The 17,186-nt window shown below is 46.6% G+C and overlaps 1 protein-coding gene across 1 annotated transcript; it reads right to left on the bottom strand.

Annotated features, from left to right (window-relative positions):
* Nucleotides 1-10,385: 10,385 nt before the first annotated feature.
* On the bottom strand, nucleotides 10,386-16,648 carry FPR1 (formyl peptide receptor 1). The gene is made up of 2 exons (XM_007997809.3): nucleotides 16,538-16,648; nucleotides 10,386-11,618 (listed from the first exon to the last, which is right to left on the bottom strand). The coding sequence occupies exon 2, from the start codon at nucleotides 11,605-11,607 to the stop codon at nucleotides 10,549-10,551; it is 1,059 nt and encodes a 352-aa protein (XP_007996000.1). The 5' UTR covers nucleotides 11,608-11,618; nucleotides 16,538-16,648; the 3' UTR covers nucleotides 10,386-10,548.
* Nucleotides 16,649-17,186: the final 538 nt, after the last annotated feature.

The following is a 17,186-nucleotide window of genomic DNA, read 5'->3' as shown; positions in this document are numbered from 1 at the left end:
GGCTAGAGTTAGACGGAACCTTTTCTCCCCCACACGCATATTCTGGGAAACCCCTAGGCTTCCATGATTCTGCTGAAATCCAGGGAGGGAGGGAGCCTAGCCAGCAATGATGACTGTACATCCACCTTCTGCCTCTAGCCAGTGCCTCTGTGAGAAACTGTAGGACTTCCAGAGCTGGGAGGAGGGAGAGAAAGGCCTGGAGGAGGAGGGCCCTGCCTGTATCCAGTGGAAGGCACTTTCTACCCCAGCACCCACCACCTCTCCTGCCCCTTTCCCTGGAGAGAAATAGAGACAGTAAGAGCCAAACAGAGGGAGAGGGAGGGAGGCGCTTCCTTTTGTAAAAGCTGTTTATACCCTCCAGGGAAGCAAGAGAGGAGGAGACTCATTTTCCAGATAGGGAAACTGAGGCAAAAGAAGAGTCGTTTCCTGGGACAAGTGATACAGCACACAGGCAGCGTGGCTGGGTAACAGAAAACAGGCATTAGGCATTAAGTCACTAGACTATACCCTGCCAGTCACAGAGGAAGGAGGAACTAGGGGCTTAGACTAAGATCTGAGAGCCTGGATTCCTGGGTCTGAGGGAGGAGTGGCTGGGGTCTGAACTCCCTGGTCTGAGGAAGGAGGAGCTGGACCTGGACTCCCAGGACTAAGGGAGGAGGGGATGGACCTGGACTTCTGGATCTGAGGGAGGAGGAGTTAGACCTGGACTTCTGGATCTGAGGGAGGAGGGGCTGGACCTGGACTTCTGGATCTGAGGGAGGATGGACTGGGGCCCTAGACTCTGCATGCGGGGCTTAAAACCTAGATGAGGGTGCAACAAACCACCATCGCACATGTATACCCACGTAACAGACCTGCACATTCTGCCCATGCATCCCAGAACTTAAAGTAAAAATTGATTTGATGCATTTTAGGGAGAAAGGAGTTACAGGCAAAGTCGTAAATCAATACATGGAAGACATACATTGGTTTGGTCTGAAAATGCAGGATATCTTGAAGAGGGGCGGGCTTACAGGTTACAGATGGATTCAGGGATTCTTTGATTTGCAGTGGTTAAAGGAGTAAGGGTCTGCTTAAAACCTGGAGTCTGCAAAAAAGAATGTTTTACGATAAGGATGCAGTGTAACAAGATTGATGGTCCTTAGAAGTGACTTAACACTTGCCTTAGGTCTTGTATGTAATTTGGTATGTTATCATCACAAAGAGTGTTTTGTCAATCTTATTTTACCTATAATGCTGGTCTTCTGTCCCTCCTAAACTCCAAAAGGGAAGGGGCATAAGAAGGCATGTCCCACTCGCCTTCAAGTCACGGCCAGGAACTCAGTTTTTAGGTTTCTCTGGGATCCCTTTGGCTAAGAAAGGGTCTTGTTGAGTCAGTGTGGTGGTGGTAAGGTGGAGGGAGGGCCTTAGGATTTTATTTTTATTTTATAGCATGATTGATTAAATCATTGGCCACTGGTGGTTAGTCAATCTCCAGCCCCTCTCCCCTCTTGGAATTTGGGGCATGAGGCTAAAAATTCCACTGGGATCACAGGGTTCGTCTCTCTGGCAACCATCCCCGATCCGCCCAGATCTGCCTCGTTAGTATAAACTCAGGTGTGACTGATAGGGGCTAATTATGAATAACAAAATATGCTTTTCTCACCTCCTCACTCAGGAAGTTACAAGAATTTTAGGAGCTCTGTGCTAGAAATTAGGGGCAGAAAACAAATATATATTTATTTATTTTTAGACAAGTTTTCACTCTGTGGTCCAGGCTGGAATGCAGTGGTGCAGTCACTGTTCACTGCAGCCTCGACCTCCTTGGGGATTAGGATTTCAACAATGAAGTTGAGGGGACCCGAACACTTATTCCATCAGTTAGTGACCTGTTCTTGGCATGGAGCCATTTCATTCCTCTGAGCCTCTCTTTTGTCGTCTGTAAAATGGGACTGTCTCAATTTGTCCTTCATAGGAGAGCCCTCAAGATTAAGAGACAGAGTCTGTCTGGCACATTGGAATATGAGGTGAGTTTAGCCATTCCTGAAAGAGTAGAGGCTGAAGGTCTCCAAGACTAATGCAGGTGGTAACAGGGAGATGCTTCCCTGGATACACCACCCCTTCACCCTCCCTGGATACCCCACCTCTCCTCTGAGGAGTAAGCCAGGTTGGAGCTGGGAGGAGCCCACACTCTGTCATGAGACACCCCTGGGTTTCAAGGCAGGCAGCCTTGTGCAAGCCACCTCCTGACTCTGAGCCTCCCCCTCCACCTTAGCCACCTGCAGACAAGGAGAACCCTTCCCCATGTTGATGCAGGAAGTGGAACTCGGTTTGGCATCCACTTAATCCCTGGGCTCCGGCTTCCTAGTCTCTCAAGCATGGGGCGAATAGACCCTCTAACCTGGGCCATAGCAGAAAGCTCCAAACAGTTTGGTGAGCAGCCACACTGTGCAGCACAGAGAGTGTGTCATCAAAGGGGCACGCCTGTGGGCTCCAGATAGAGAACACAGAGCTGCAGAAGTCCAGTGGCCCCTTTCTGTGACCTGGCCTGCAGGCACCCGCAGTCCAGAGGCTCAAAACCACAATGCTGTCATTCCCAGTGAATGCTGTAAGACGAAGAGGAAGTAACGCGGCCGTGGTTTCCCATGAGGGGATTACTTAAGAGGATGTCCTAACCCCCAGAAGCTGTGACCGTAACATTATTTGGAAAGAGAAGTTTTGCAAATGTTGTAAAGTTAAGAATTTCAAGATTTGAGCATATCCTAGATTTAAGGTCAGCCCCAAACGCCATGGCAGGTGTTTATGAGTGAGGCAGAGGAAGGTAGACGCCAAACACAGAGAAGAAGGTGATGTGAAGACGGGGGCAGAGATTGCAGTAGTGATGCACCCACAAGCCAGATGTATTCGTTTTCTAAGGCTTCTGTAATAACAAAGTACAACTGTCCCTTGGTGTCCTTGGTTCCACATGCAGCGGGGTTGACAGGTGACCCCCAAAAGATACATCTAAGTCCCAACCTGCGGAACCTAAGGATGTGACCTTATTTGGATACAGGGTTTTAACAGCTTTTGCAGGTGTCATGAAGTGAAGGATTTTGAGATGAGATCTGACTTTTCAATCCTGATACCATCCTGGCCAACGCCCTTCTGGTCCTTGTGATAATTTCCATTTTCCAAATGTTGAGAGAGAACACAGAGATGAAGGAAGCTGCCCCAAAGCACATGAGACACGGCCTCTGCTATCAGCTCTTGTCATCGTATGTTCAATAATTCTGCAAAACTGGTCCATGGACTCCAAAGCATCCACATCATCTGTGTGCATTTGCTAAACATGATGACTACTGGTCTTCACTGTCATTTCTTCAGATTTTGTGAGCTCAGGGCTGTGGAAATGATTTAAACAAACGCCCCAGGTAATTCTTACATAGAGTTTGAGAACCATCTGATTAGGAGGAAAAAACAAACAAAAAAAAAAAACGCCTCCCAAAGTGAAATAATAAGACTGAATGCCTGTAATCCCAGCACTTTGGGAGGCAGAGGTGGGAGCCCCAGGGGGTTCGAGAGCAGCCTGGCAACACGGTAAGACCTCGTCACTACAAAAAATTTTAACATTAGCTGGATGTGGTGGCGTAGGCTTACAGTTCCAGTTACTTGAAGGGCTCAGGTGGGAGGATCACTTGAGCCCAGGAGATCGAGGTGGCAGTGAGCTATGATTGTACCACTGCACTCCAGCCTGGGTGACAGAGGGAGACCCTACATCAAAAAGATAAAGAAAGTGCTGCAGAGACATAGGCGGAGATTGGAGTGATGTATCACAAGCTAAGTGTACTCATTTTCTAAGACTTCTGTAATAAAAAATACAGCTGCCCCTCAGTATTCTCTGGGGATTGCTTCCAAGACCCTGTGGATACTAAAATGCACAGATGAGTTCAAGACACTTCCATAAAATGGTACAGTATTTGCACATAACCTATGCACATCCTCCCACAGACTTTATTTTTGTTTGTTTATTATTATTATTTGTTTCAGATAGAGTCTTGCTGTGTCACCCAGACTGGAATGCGGTGGCGCAATCTCAGCTCTGCCCACCGGGTTCAAGCGATTCTCCTGCCTCAGTCTCCTGAGAAGCTGGGATTACAGGCACCCGCCACCATGCCCGGTTATTTTTTGTGTTTTTAGTAGAGACGGGATTTTGCCATGTTGGCCAGGCTGGTCTCAAACTCCTGACCTCAAGTGATCTGCCGGCCTCGGCCTCCCAAAGTGCTCCCATATACTTTAAACCATCTCTAGCTTACTTATGATACCTAATACAAAGTGAATGAGAGAGGTTTTTTTTTTTTTAATTTGTATTATTTTTTATTACTTTTTTCAAATATTTTTTATTCGTGATTGGTTGAATCCTTACACGTAGAAACCAGAAGTATAAAGGGCCGGCTGTGACACAAACTCAGATTAAACAACAGAAATTTACTCTCTCAAAGTTTTGCCAGCTAGAAGTCCAGGATCAGGATGTTCCAGCAGGCTTGGTTTCTTCTGAGAGTTGTGAGGCAGAATCTATTCTATGCCTCTTGCCTAGATTCTGGTGTTTTTTTTTTTTCTTTCTTTGAGACAGGTTCTTTCTGTGCTGCCCAAGATGGAGTACAGTCGGCTCACCGCCCACTAGCCTCTGAGCCAGTGAACTGACCCAGTCGCAATCAGCTCTTTGCAACTTCTGCCTCTCAGGCGTTAGCCGACCTCCCATCTCAGTCTCCCAAATAGCTGGGACTACAGGCGCAGGCCACCATGCTCAGCTAATTAACATTTTTTTTTTTTTTTTGGTAGAGATGAGGTCTCATTACATTGCCAGGTTAGCCTTGAACTGCTGGGCTCGAGCAATCCTCCCGCCTCAGCCTCCCAAGTAGCTGAGACTATAGGTGGGAGACACCTCACCTGGTTAGCTTGTTTTTTATTTTTATTTTTATTTATTTATTTATTTTTGAGAGGAAGTCTCGCTCTGTCGCCCAGGCTGGAGTACAGTGGCTCAATTTCGGCTCACTGTAACCTCCACCTCCCGGATTCAAGCCATTCTCCTGCCTTAGCCTCCTGAGTAGCTGAGATTACAGGCACATGCCACCACACCTTGCTAATTTTTGTATTTTTAGTAGAGACGGGGTTTCTCCATGTTGACCAGGCTGGTCTCAAACTCCTGACCTCTGTTGATCCGCCTGTCTCGGCCTCCCAAAGTGCTGGGAGTACAGGTGTGAGTCACAGTGCCCGGCCTATTTTTATTTTTTAGACAGGGTGTTGGTCTGTCACCAGGCTGGAGTACAGTGGTGTGATCATAGCTCACCACAACCTGGAACTCCTGGGCTCAAGTGATCCTCCTGCCTCAGCCTCCCAAGTAGCTGGGACCATAGGTGTGCACCACCACACCCTGCTCACTTTTTAATATTTTGTAAGGATGGGATCTTGCTATGTTGCCCAGGTTGGCCTCAAACTCCTGGGCTCAAACCATCCTCCTACCTCAGCCTCCCAAAGTGCTGAGATTACAAGCATGAGCCACTGTGTTTGACTGCTTCTGGTGCCTGACACTGACAATCTTTGGTGATTTGCTGACAGTCTGTGGCGTTCCTTGGCTTGTGGAAGCATCACTGCCACCTCTGCCTCCCTCATCACATGGTGTTCTTCCCGTGTGTGCATCTGCGTCCAAATTTCCCTTTTTCGTAAGGACACCAGTCATGTTGGACTATGGGTCCACCCTAGACCAGTATGACCTCATCTTAACTTAAATAATTACATCTGCCATGATCCAGTATCCAAATAAGGACATGTTCCGAGGGGCTGAGGGTTAGGACTTCAATGTAGGAATGGAGGCTGTGGGGAGGACAAAATTACATCCTTAACACCAAGGAATGTTAAGGGTGGCAGCCGCCACCGGGAGCTAGGAGAGGGGCGTGGAAGGGAGTCTCCCCCAGAGCCTCCAAAAGGAGCCAACCCTGCCGATGCTTTAATTTCAGACTTCTGGCCTCCAGTACTGTGAGACAGTCCATTTCTGTGGTTTGAAGTCACTTGGTTTGTGGTAATGAGTTACAGCACCCTAACAAACTAACAAGCCAGCCCAGTGCAGGGCACATATGGAGCGTACGGTGAACAAGCTCCCGCTGTGTGCCCTGGGGAGGCTCATGCATGCTCTTCTAAGGTACATACGATCGAGCGGATCACTAGGGGAGCATTTCCTCTCCCCTAACCCCAGGTGCAGGGACTTCAGAGTGATGCCTACTAAATGACCCCCCTACTTCTGTTGCTTGACAAAGGGAGGTGTAAGGGGCAAAAAAGACTATGAGGGTGGGAGAGGGTGGGTCATACAGGAAGTGTCACCTCACTGTGGTTGCAGAGGACAGAGAAAACAACCCTGTCTCCAGCAAGTGGAAATGGTCATAATGTTGATGGTGGCCATGATCTATATGTTTTTATTTTATTTTACTTTGAGACAGGGTCTTGCTCTTACTGCCCAGGCTAGAGTTCATTGGCACGATCATGACTCACTGCAGCCTCGACCTCCCAGGCCCAGCCTCGATCCTCCTGCCTCAGCCTCCTGAGTAGCTGGGACTACAAGTGTGCGCCACCAATCCTGACTGATTTTTGTGTTTTTTATTTTTTTATTTCTGTAGAGACACGGCTTTGCCATGTTGCCCAGGCTGGTCTGGAACTCCTGGGCTCAAGTGATCCGCCTGCTTTGGCCTGAAGTGTTGGGGTTACAGGCGTGAGCCACTGTGCCTGGCCAGCTGTGATACAGATGCTCAGCTCTGTGCTTCCTGTCTCATCTTCATGAGCTCCAACCAAAAGATTCCCTCAGGTAGCTATTACTGCTCCCATGTTAAAGAAGAGAAAATTGACATTCAAAGAGGGAAATGACTTGTCTGAGGTCACACAAGTAGTGACAGCTGGGATCTGAACACGACTACACTGTGATGTGCCGGTAAATGTTTAACAACTGGCTCTCCAAGGGGAAAAATGTATGTCTGTGTATAAACACATATGTTTACAATAAATTTTGTAATTGTACTGATTATAAAGATACGTACCACACACTTTACAAAGAATAATAATATAATCTAAAATTCTCTTTATTGTAAATACCACACAATTATAACTTCAGGGTGACTTGCTATTTCTTGCAAAATCCAGTACCAGTTTTTATTTTATTTTTTAGTTTATATTTTTTTGGGGGCTGGAGTCTCGCTCTGTTGCCCAGGCAACTTGTTAGGATCGTCTCTATTCTTAATGTCTAAATTCTACAAGAGGGATTTCTTTCCCCCATAGAGGCACCATTCAGGGTGAGCTGGATATTGTTAGGATTTGGGAGCCAACCGGGGCTATCATTTATTCTTGTTCTTTGACCACATCATAGGCCATTGCCTCTTCTCTGTTTGCTGGTTCATGCAAGACCAGGAGCTCCCCCAGTAAGTGATCTGAAGGGTAATACCCATCCCCCGCAAGCCATGTCTCTCCCCATTCTCTTGCTCAGCCTCAGTCACAGGAACCACCCTGTGGTTGATTCATCCTGACGATTATTATAGGTAGCTTAGGAATGGATGGTTGAGTTGTGAGTTGTCGAAACTCAGTCAAACTGGCTTAAGTTAAACCTGCTTGCTGGAAGAACACAAGGGAATTTAAAGGAAGCCAACTGCAGACAGTGTGTCTAGACCTTAGAGGAACCAGAACATTATCTGGTAGCTTCTCTCCCCCCCACCCTTGCAATCTGGGGCTTCATCATCTCTCACTTCTTCTCTGTTTAAATCCTCTGCTCCGTTCTCTCTCTGTGACTCTTTCTAGCAAATGATCCAGCCGGAGGGTGTTCTGGAGATTCTGCAAATTTGCGGTTGGTGTCAGAAGCAAGGGTGGTCTCATACGAAGGCGGTGCCCCCTAACTTTGTAGCAGGGTCCTATTTTACTGCACTGTCCTTCTAGGCCTCAATTTCTCCATGTGTCAACATAGGAAGAACTCGCTGACTTCCTGGAGTTGGTGACCTAAGGGGTTCCTGGATTTGCAAGTATCCTGGTTAATTATAAAAGAGGTACAGAAGCAAAAAGTTTAGTTAAACCATCCTTTATTGAAGCCTTTTGTATGCAGGGGGAAGGCAAGGATAACACAATGCCCTCCAGAAGCTCTGGGGTCAGTGGCATAGATTAAATAAATGCATTAGATGCTGATGAGTAAAGCTTGCAGAGCTTCATGGGGGGTGTGGGGGTATGCAGAAAAAACCATCATGGGAGTCCAGAGATGAGCTAGATTCCCAAGGACCACATCATGTCATCAAAACTCAGGAATCTCCCCTTGCACTGGAATGAAATCAGCCCTCATCACCCAGCTCCTCACCCAAAGACAGGTTCTGCTGTAGGTTAACTTTGGATGCTCCAGGCCACTCCTTCATCTCTCTTCTTTCCATTCATTCTCCTTTTCTCTTCTGTTTCTTATTTATAATAAAATGATGGCTGGGCGCGGTGGCTCATGCCTGTAATCCCAACACTCTGGGAGGCTGAGGTGGGCAGGTCATCTGAGGTAGGGAGTTTGAGACCAGCCTGACCAACATGGAGAAACTCTGTCTCTACTAAAAATACAAAATGAGTCGGGTGTGATGCATGCCTGTAATCCCAGCTACTCTGGAGGCTGAGGCAGGCGAATCGCTTGAACCCTGTAGGTGGAGGTTGCAGGGAGCCGAGATCACGCCATTGCACTCTAGCCTGGGCAACAAGAGTGAAACTCTGTCTTAAAATAAAATAAAATAAAATAAAATAAAATAAAATAAATAAAATTAAATTAAATTAAATAGATGTCTGTAATGGTAATTAAATGATTGCTTCAAGAGCTGGCAACAGAAATCTTCTTGATGGGGTGCTGTGGCTCACACCTGTAGTCCCAGCAGTTTGGGAGGCCGAGGCGGGCAGATCACAAGGTCAGGAGTTCAAAACCAGTCTGGCCAATATGGCAAAACCCCGTCTCTACTAAAAATACAAAAAATTTAGCTGGGCATGGTGGCGTGTGCCTGTAGTCCCAGCTACCCTGGAGGCTGAGGCAGGAGAATCACTTGAACCCAGGAGGCAGAGGTTGCAGTGAGCTGAGATTGTGCCACTGCACTCCAACCTGGGTGACAGAGTGAGACTCTGTCTCAAAAAAAAAAAGAGCTGGCACCAGAAATCTTCTTAAGGAGGATGCTATTATTGATAAATGACTTGAGTTGGGAAAGGAGACCTGAGGGATAGAGTCAGAGTCAAGGGTAAGATGGCTAAATTTCTCCGCGTTTTAAAAAAAAAAAAAAAGCAGAAATCTGAAGGTGAGGAGATAGGAGGGAGGGTGGACTTTTAAAAGGATGTCTTAAGTTCAACGGAAAGCTTTCATGTTTGTCTGTTGCTGGCCAGTTGCCTACTCTCACATTGCCAAGCTTCTTTCTGTAAAGCGTGTTTCATATTTAAATACCTTGTGCAGGTAGCTTTTCAGGAAATTGAGGGAAATGTCTGAGTTCCTCTCTGGGTTAATTTCATTCAGGGCAGCAACCACCAGACATTGTATGAATTGGACTAACTCAGTTGAAGCAAGACTTAGAGCCACAGGTAAAATCACAGGCTCTGGGGGCCCTCCCTTGTGGGGAGGACAATCTGTTTCCCAAAATTTATGGTGTAAAAGATTAGGCAATCAGGTAGACCTCAAGGGGATGAGGGGTCTTCAACTGACATCTCCATAACTTTATATTTTTACTGAGTTGTTGACCAATAAAGGCTGAGGACTTTATATAAAGTATTTTCTTTTTTTTTTTCTTTTTTTTTTTTTTTTTGAGCCGAAGTCTCACTCTGTCACCCAGGCTGGAGTACAGTGGCGTTTTCTTGGCTCACTACAGCCTCTGCCTTCCGGGTTCAAGTGATTTTCCTGCCTCAGTCTCCTGAATAGCTGGGATTACAGGAGCCTGCCACTACGCCCAGCTAATTTTTGTATTTTTAGTAGAGACAGGGTTTCACCATGTTGGCCAGGCTGTTCTCGAACTCCTGACCTCTGGTGATCTGCCTGCCTCGGCCTCCCAAAGTGCTGGGATTACAGGTGTGAGCCACCGGACTTGGCATATATGAAGTATTTTCTTGTATATCTTGCCTGATTTTAGCCATACTCTTTCACACTTCTCCCTCCTCCTTCATTTACCTAGGATGACTACATAATTTATTTTTCATAGCAGGGCACTTTTCAGAATGGAAGTGGACACTACTCAGCATTATGCCAGAATGAGGGTATCATTCACTACTCATAATTCAGGACTAATCATGATGGGTATATTTGGGTTCATTTCAGGCAAACTAGGATGCAGATGACAGCTTCTTCCTACCATTTCCCATCCTGACCACCCAAGGCTGAGGTCCAAAATCAAAAAAGAAGTCAATAATAAACTCATATCTGTTTATTCTCCCGAAATCAGGGGACATAAAGGCTTTTTTTTCTGATGAGTGGGTAACCCTAAAATAAGCAGGAAATGCCTGTGGCTCAGCCTAACCCAAGGTGAGACGAAGCTGGAGCTGGGAGCTCGAAAGTGTCCCCTGGCTCCCTCCTCACTTCGCCTGTAACTGCACCTCTGCAGAAGGTAAAGTAGAATTGGTGGCTGTGTCACTGGTTTGGGCTGAGTCCTCGGTTAGGGCTCTCTCCAGACTGGTGGGCAGGGAGTGTATCAGCCTCTCGCGGAAGTCCTGGCCCATGAAGACATAGAGCATCGGGTTGAGGCAGCTGTTGAAGAAGGCCAGGGCACTTGTCACATCCACTGCAATTCTAAGTTCTTTGGACAGGCCTTGTGATATGTTATGGAGTCTGACTGTGGCTATGAAGGCCACCACCTGATATGGGAACCAGCAGAGAAAAAAGGCAGCTACGACAAAGGAGAGGACCCGCAAGGGACGACTGGACTTAATTAAGCCTTGCTTGTGGATCTTGGTGGCGATAAGCCCATAACTGACAAAGACGATGGACATGGGCACGCTGAAGCCAATGATGAACCGGATGATGCCTCTCACCGTCAACATGGCAATCCTCACCTTCGTCTTCTCCACAGGGTCGTTGGTCCAGGGTGAAAAGTCAAAAGTGCAGCCTACTGTCCCTGGCCCGAGTTTACCAGGTACTGTAGTCACACGAATGATAACTGGCAATGTGAGGAGCAGAGCCATCACCCAGGGCCCGATGATCACCTTCTTGGCCAGGCTCACGGTGCGGTGGTTCTGGGTCCAGACTGGATGCAGGACACAAATACAGCGGTCCAGAGCAATGAGGGCGATCAGGAAGACACTGCCAAACAAGTTGATATCCACTATGCTAAAGATGAATTTGCACAGGAACCAACCGAAAGGCCAATGTCCTCCCATGACCTTCACAACCACTAAGAACGGCAAAGTGGAGGTGAAACAGAAGTCAGCCACAGCCAGGTTCAGGTAACTGATGGTGGTGACTGTGTGTGTCATCCGGAATCCAGCCACCCAGATCACAAGCCCGTTGCCCAGGACCCCAAGGACAAAGGTGACTGCAAATACCAGATAAGTGAAGATATCCAGGAAGAGATAGCCAGCAGCTACAGCAGGTGGCCCTCCAGAGATGTTCGTGGGGAGAGAGGAATTTGTCTCCATTTTGTCCACTCCTGAAATAGTGCAGTCATGGTCATTCCTCAGTTACGATCCTCCGCACCATTTCCCCATCCCCTCATTTCTGCCCCTGCCAGTTTTCCCACTGATAGCTTTCTCACCTTCCCCTAGAGCTCCCACAACAGCTGGAACATCTTCACCACTGTCCCTTACACATGTCCACATGTATACATTGGCAATCTTTTATTGTACCTGTTAGGCAAGATTACATCTTTTTCTTTCCCTCCCTCCCTCCCTCCCTCCCTCTCTCTCTCTCTCTCTCTTTCTTTCTTTCTTTCTTCTTTCTTTCTTTCTCTTTCTTTCTCTCTCTCTCTCTCTCTTTCCTTCCTTCCTTCCTTCCTTCCTTCCTTCCTTCCTTCTTTTTTTTTTTTTAGTGATGGAATATTGCTCTGTCACCCAGGCTGGAGTGCAGTGGCATGATCTCTCACTGCAACCTCTGCCTACTGGGTTCAAGCGATTCTCCTGCCTCAGTGTCCTGAGTAGCTGGGACTACAGGTGTGCACCACCTCACACCCAGCTAATTTTTATATATTTAGTAGAAGTGGGGTTTTGCCATGTTGGCCAGGCTGGTCTTGAACTGCCGACCTCAGGTGATCCACCTGCCGCAGCCTCCCAGAGTGCCGGGATTATAGACCTGAGCCACCGTGCGTGGCCAAGATTGCATCTTATGACACATCCTCATAATTGCTAACATGCGAGCCCCTAACAGGGAGATTAAATGGCTAAGGAAATAGGGTCCTTGACCTCCAAGAGGAGAATATGGGGCCAAAGATGTACAGAGAAAACATGTATTCAAACAAAAATGTTCATAGAGACACTCCTCACTATAGCCAAAAGGTAGAAACAACCCAGATGTCCATCAACAGATGAATGGATAAACAAAATGTGGTTTATCCATCCAATGGAATATTATTCAGCCGTAAGAAAGAATGAAGCACTGATATACGCTACAATGTGGATGAACCTTGAAAACATGACGCTAAACAAAAGAGGGCTGGATGTGGTGGCTCACACCTGTCATCCCAGAGCTTTGGGAAGCTGAGGTAGGAGGATTGCTTGAGCTCAGGAGTTCATGATCAGCCTGAGTCACACAGCAAGATCCTCATCTCTACAAAACAAAAATATTAAATCAAATTAAGTTAGCTGGATGTGGTGGCACACACCTGTAGTCCTAGCTACTCAGAAGGGTGAGATGGGAGGCTCATTTGAGCCCAGGAATTCAAGGTTAACAGTGTGCTATGATTGAGCCACTGCACTCCAGCCTGGGCAACAAAGCGAGACCCTGTCTCTAAAATGAAAGAAAAAAGAAAGGAAGGAAAGAAGGAAGAAAGAAGGAAGGAGAGAAAGAAGGAAGACAACACCAGTCACATATTGTATGATTCCACTTGCATGAAATATCCAGAGTAGCCAACTCACAGAGACCGAATGTGGATTAGTGATTGCCAGGGACTAGGGAAAGTAGGAGGTGGGGAATTATTGCTTAATGCTTATGCAGTTTTTGTTTGGTGTGATAAAAAAGTTCTGGAACTAGATAATGGTTATGGTTGCAACACACTGTAAATGTACTTAATGCCATTGAACTGTACATTTAAATGATTAACTTTTTTGTTGTTGTTTGAGACATGGTCTTGCTCTGTCACCCAGGCTGGAGTGCAGTGGTGCAATCTTGGCTGACTGCAACCTCCACCTCCCGTGTTTAAGCGATTCTCCTGCCTCAGGCTCCTGAGTAGCTGGAATTACAGGCACTTGCCACTATGCCTGGTTAATTTTTATATTTTTGTAGAGATGGGGCTTCACCATGTTGGTCAGCCTAGTCTCAAACTCCTTGACCTCAGGTGATCTGCCCACCTTGGCCTGCCAAAGTGCTGAGATTATAGGCGTGAGCCACTGTGCCCAGCTTAAAATGGTTACCTTTTTGTTATGTGTATTTTACCATCAATTTAATAAAGAAAAAATAACAATGTATGATATCAGAAAATCAGTGGGTGACAGCTACAGTGACCTAGTGCCATGCAAACGTGGACTAAGACTTTCTCTCACCCATGACTCTGCATAAGAACTATAAGATATGCAACTTCTTGGCCGGGCCCAGTGGCTCACGCCTGTAATCTCAGTACTTTGGGAGGCTAAGGCGGGCGGATCACGAGGTCAGCAGTTCGAGACCAGCCTGGCCAACATGGTGAAGCCCCGTCTCTACTAAAAATACAAAAATTAGCCAGGCATGGCGGCGGGCGCTTGTAGTCCCAGTTACTCCGGAGGCTGAGGCAGGAGAATCACTTGAACCTGGGAGGTGGAGATTGCAGTGAGCAGAGATTGCGCCATTGCACTCTAGCCTGGGTGACACAGCGAGACTCCATTTCAAAAAAAAAAAGATATGCAATTTCTCCACTCCAAATTCTGCTCCCTCTCTCTCTTTAAGGTCATGAAATCTCCCTTTCCTCTCTCATCATGGGAGGCAAGGCATAGTATTTGGTTAGTTTTCCAAGATAGGCCAAATGGATCCGTGAATGATAATAAACGATGGATAATCAAGTATTATATCCAATGGATTCTATGCTACAAGAAGTCAGAACAACAGACTCCGTTTCCACTCTTGTCTCTGCGGTTACCTTGGCCAGATGGATGGGAGGTGCTTCTCCATCCATTGGATGGGCTCAGCACTCTTGGGGATGCAGAAGACCGTGATAGAAATAATAGTCTAAATACGTATTGGGTATGACATTTCATTAGATCAGGTATGCAAAGTGCATGTCAGGTTCTTGCCAAGAGCTGGTCTTCTCTTTTTTTTTTTTTTTTGAGATGGAGTCTCTCTCTATCACCCAGGCTGGAGTGCAGTGGCATGATCTCAACTCACTGCAACCTCCGCCTCCCAGGTTCAAGCGATTCTCCTGTCTCAGCCTCCTGAGTAGCTGGGATTACAGGTGCACACCACCATGCCTGGCTAATTTTTTTTAAATTGTATTTTAGTAGACATGTCGTTTCATCATGCTGCCCAGGCTGGTCTCAAACTCCAGAGCTCAGGCAATCCACCTGCCTCAGCCTCCCAAAGTGCTAGGATTACAGGTGTGAGCCACTGTGCCTGGCCTGATCTTCTCTTCTAATGCTTGCAGGAGGCTTCCTCCAAAGTGTTACTATAAGGGTCACTTTCTTTATGGTACCCATTTTTCAGATGAGGAAAGTGAGACTTAGAGCATTTCAGTTAATTCCTTAAAGCCAACCAAAAACCCAGGCTGTCAAATTCCAGCAAAAGTCTCTTTCTGCCTCTGCCTTGCCACGCTACCGGCACAGAAGAGCTGTCTAATACACTAGTCACTCACCACATGGGGTTTTTAAGCACGTGAAATGTGGTTAGTCCAACTGGAGATGGGCTGCAGGAATAAAATACCCATCAGATTTCAAAGACTTCGTATGAAAAAAATATTGTGACCATCTCATTAATAGTTTTTATATTGACTACATGTTAAAATGATAATAATTTGGCTATGTAAGTTTACCTTAGATATTTTATTAAAATTAAGGTCACTTGTTTCTCTCCATCTTTTTAAACCGCCTACTTGACACTTTGAAATTACGTATTTGGCTCACATTTCTAATGAACTTTGATACTCTACAATCTCAGAAATAACTCAGAGATGTCTCCCTCCCCTACCACCCATCCAACCACCAAAATACCCTGAGGACTGTTTGTCTTCAAGAATCTCTAAGGCAACCAGTTCAGAAGATTGTTGCAATGAATGAGGAAGATTCTGCAATAATGAGCCAGAACATACCAGAGAGGAAAACCTGTGCAATTTTGTCCAATTATGGTTCAAGGGAGAAATCCTGTGATTTGCAATGAACACAGACCATGGTGGCCGCCGTCGATGAAGCACTTTATACTTGGCAATCATTGTACCACATCCTCAACTTTCTTGCCTCTGATCTCAACAAGCACAGCATTGATTACACATCATCATCACTGTGTGACAGAAGAGGAAACTAGGAGCTTGATGAGAAATGACCAGCCAATGTCTGCAAATTCATGAGAGGGCAGGGCTGTATTCTGCCGCTGGGTCCCACGCACCACGCAGAACCAGTGTCTTCATGTGGAGACTCATCACTGATCTGAAAGGTGACTGCTTCTGTATAACACTCATTTCCCCATGGCCCATCAAAATCATGAGGGCTCTTTTGCTTTCTCCTGAAAGCTTCAAACCAAACATCCTTTCCCACCCCGACTCATGCCCTCAAGCTGATGCTCTTGCCTCTTCCCCCACCAGATTCTCCTCCTGCCGGCTCCTGCATCACTGTTCTCTGCCTTCACCTCAGTGACCAGAAAACAACTGTTCCCATCCAAGAACTACCCTCTACTGGTCCCGCAAAACTCATTCCCCCGTTTACTCAAGAACTTCCCTCCTTCGCTTATCCCCTCTCTCCCCTGCAACATCATACTGTCTCTATATTCCATTATTCCCATCAAGAACCCAATAAAGTCTAAAGCCTATTTGTTTATTTATTTATTTGAGATGGAGTCTCACTCTGTCACCCAGGCTGGAGTGCATTGGGGCAATCTGAGCTCACTGCAACCTCCGGCTCCCATATTCAAGCAATTCTCCTGCCTCAGCCTCCCAAGTAGCTTGAATTACAGACGGCCACCACCACACTGTGCTAATTTTCGTATTTTTAATAGAGGTAAGGTTTCGACATGTTGGCCAGGCTGGTCTTGAACTCCTGACCTCAAGTTATCCACCTGTCTTGGCCTCCCAAAGTGCTGGGATTACAGGCATGAGTCACCGTGCCCGGCCTGTCTAGAACCTCTTTAAAAAAATTATTCTTCAGCTCCACATCCTTCTTCAACCAGAGAGTCTATTGTGTTCACCAGTGTATTAAGTGTGTCTATGCCAAGCAACCCAGTCCCCCAGAATTTGATTCTTACCCGGACTGTCCACCAGCTGTGGTTTTGCTCTGGGTAGTTCTAGGTCTGGGTCTTCTGGGGAGAGTGACTCAGGCTCTAATGATCTCAGCAAAACATACCCCAAGGAACAGGAGGAGGGGTAAAGGAACTGAAATCAGCTGGGTAAGAGGAAATAGGAAATCAGAACTTCTGATGACCCCAAGAGTACATCAATATATTGTCTGCTTTAATGGCATTAGGACAGTGGGCTGGGTCTGTTTAGAAACTCATGTACCTGACTGTATTTCTCAAACTCAGTCCCTGTGGGATGCAGAGGTTCAATGCTCTCAACATCAAGGGTCAAGAAATCCAGGTGTCCAGGCCCCTGCTCCCTCCAAGGGTCAAGGTAAAGAAAGGAGCAAGTACTGTGGTGAGAGGAATCAGAGGGAAGCAGTGAAAGGCAGAGAAGGAGTCGTGAGGGATGGAGACCGGAAACACAGACAGAGGTAAGGGAGGCAGGGAAGTTGAGACAGTTGGCAGGACAGCGCGTTCACACCCACGCACACCATCAAGATTAACCCCATAATCCTCTGATCTTGTGGAAGCTCATTTGTAGTCTTCTATTGCAAAGAAATAACTGTTTTTCTGAAATATTAAGCATCATTCCAAGGGTATCAGAGTGATATGGAGA

This window comes from Chlorocebus sabaeus, chromosome 6 (genome assembly GCF_047675955.1).
Source record: "Chlorocebus sabaeus isolate Y175 chromosome 6, mChlSab1.0.hap1, whole genome shotgun sequence".
NCBI lineage: Eukaryota > Metazoa > Chordata > Mammalia > Primates > Cercopithecidae > Chlorocebus > Chlorocebus sabaeus.
Note: the sequence above shows the minus strand (reverse complement) of the source record. Positions and strands in the feature narration are given on the sequence as shown.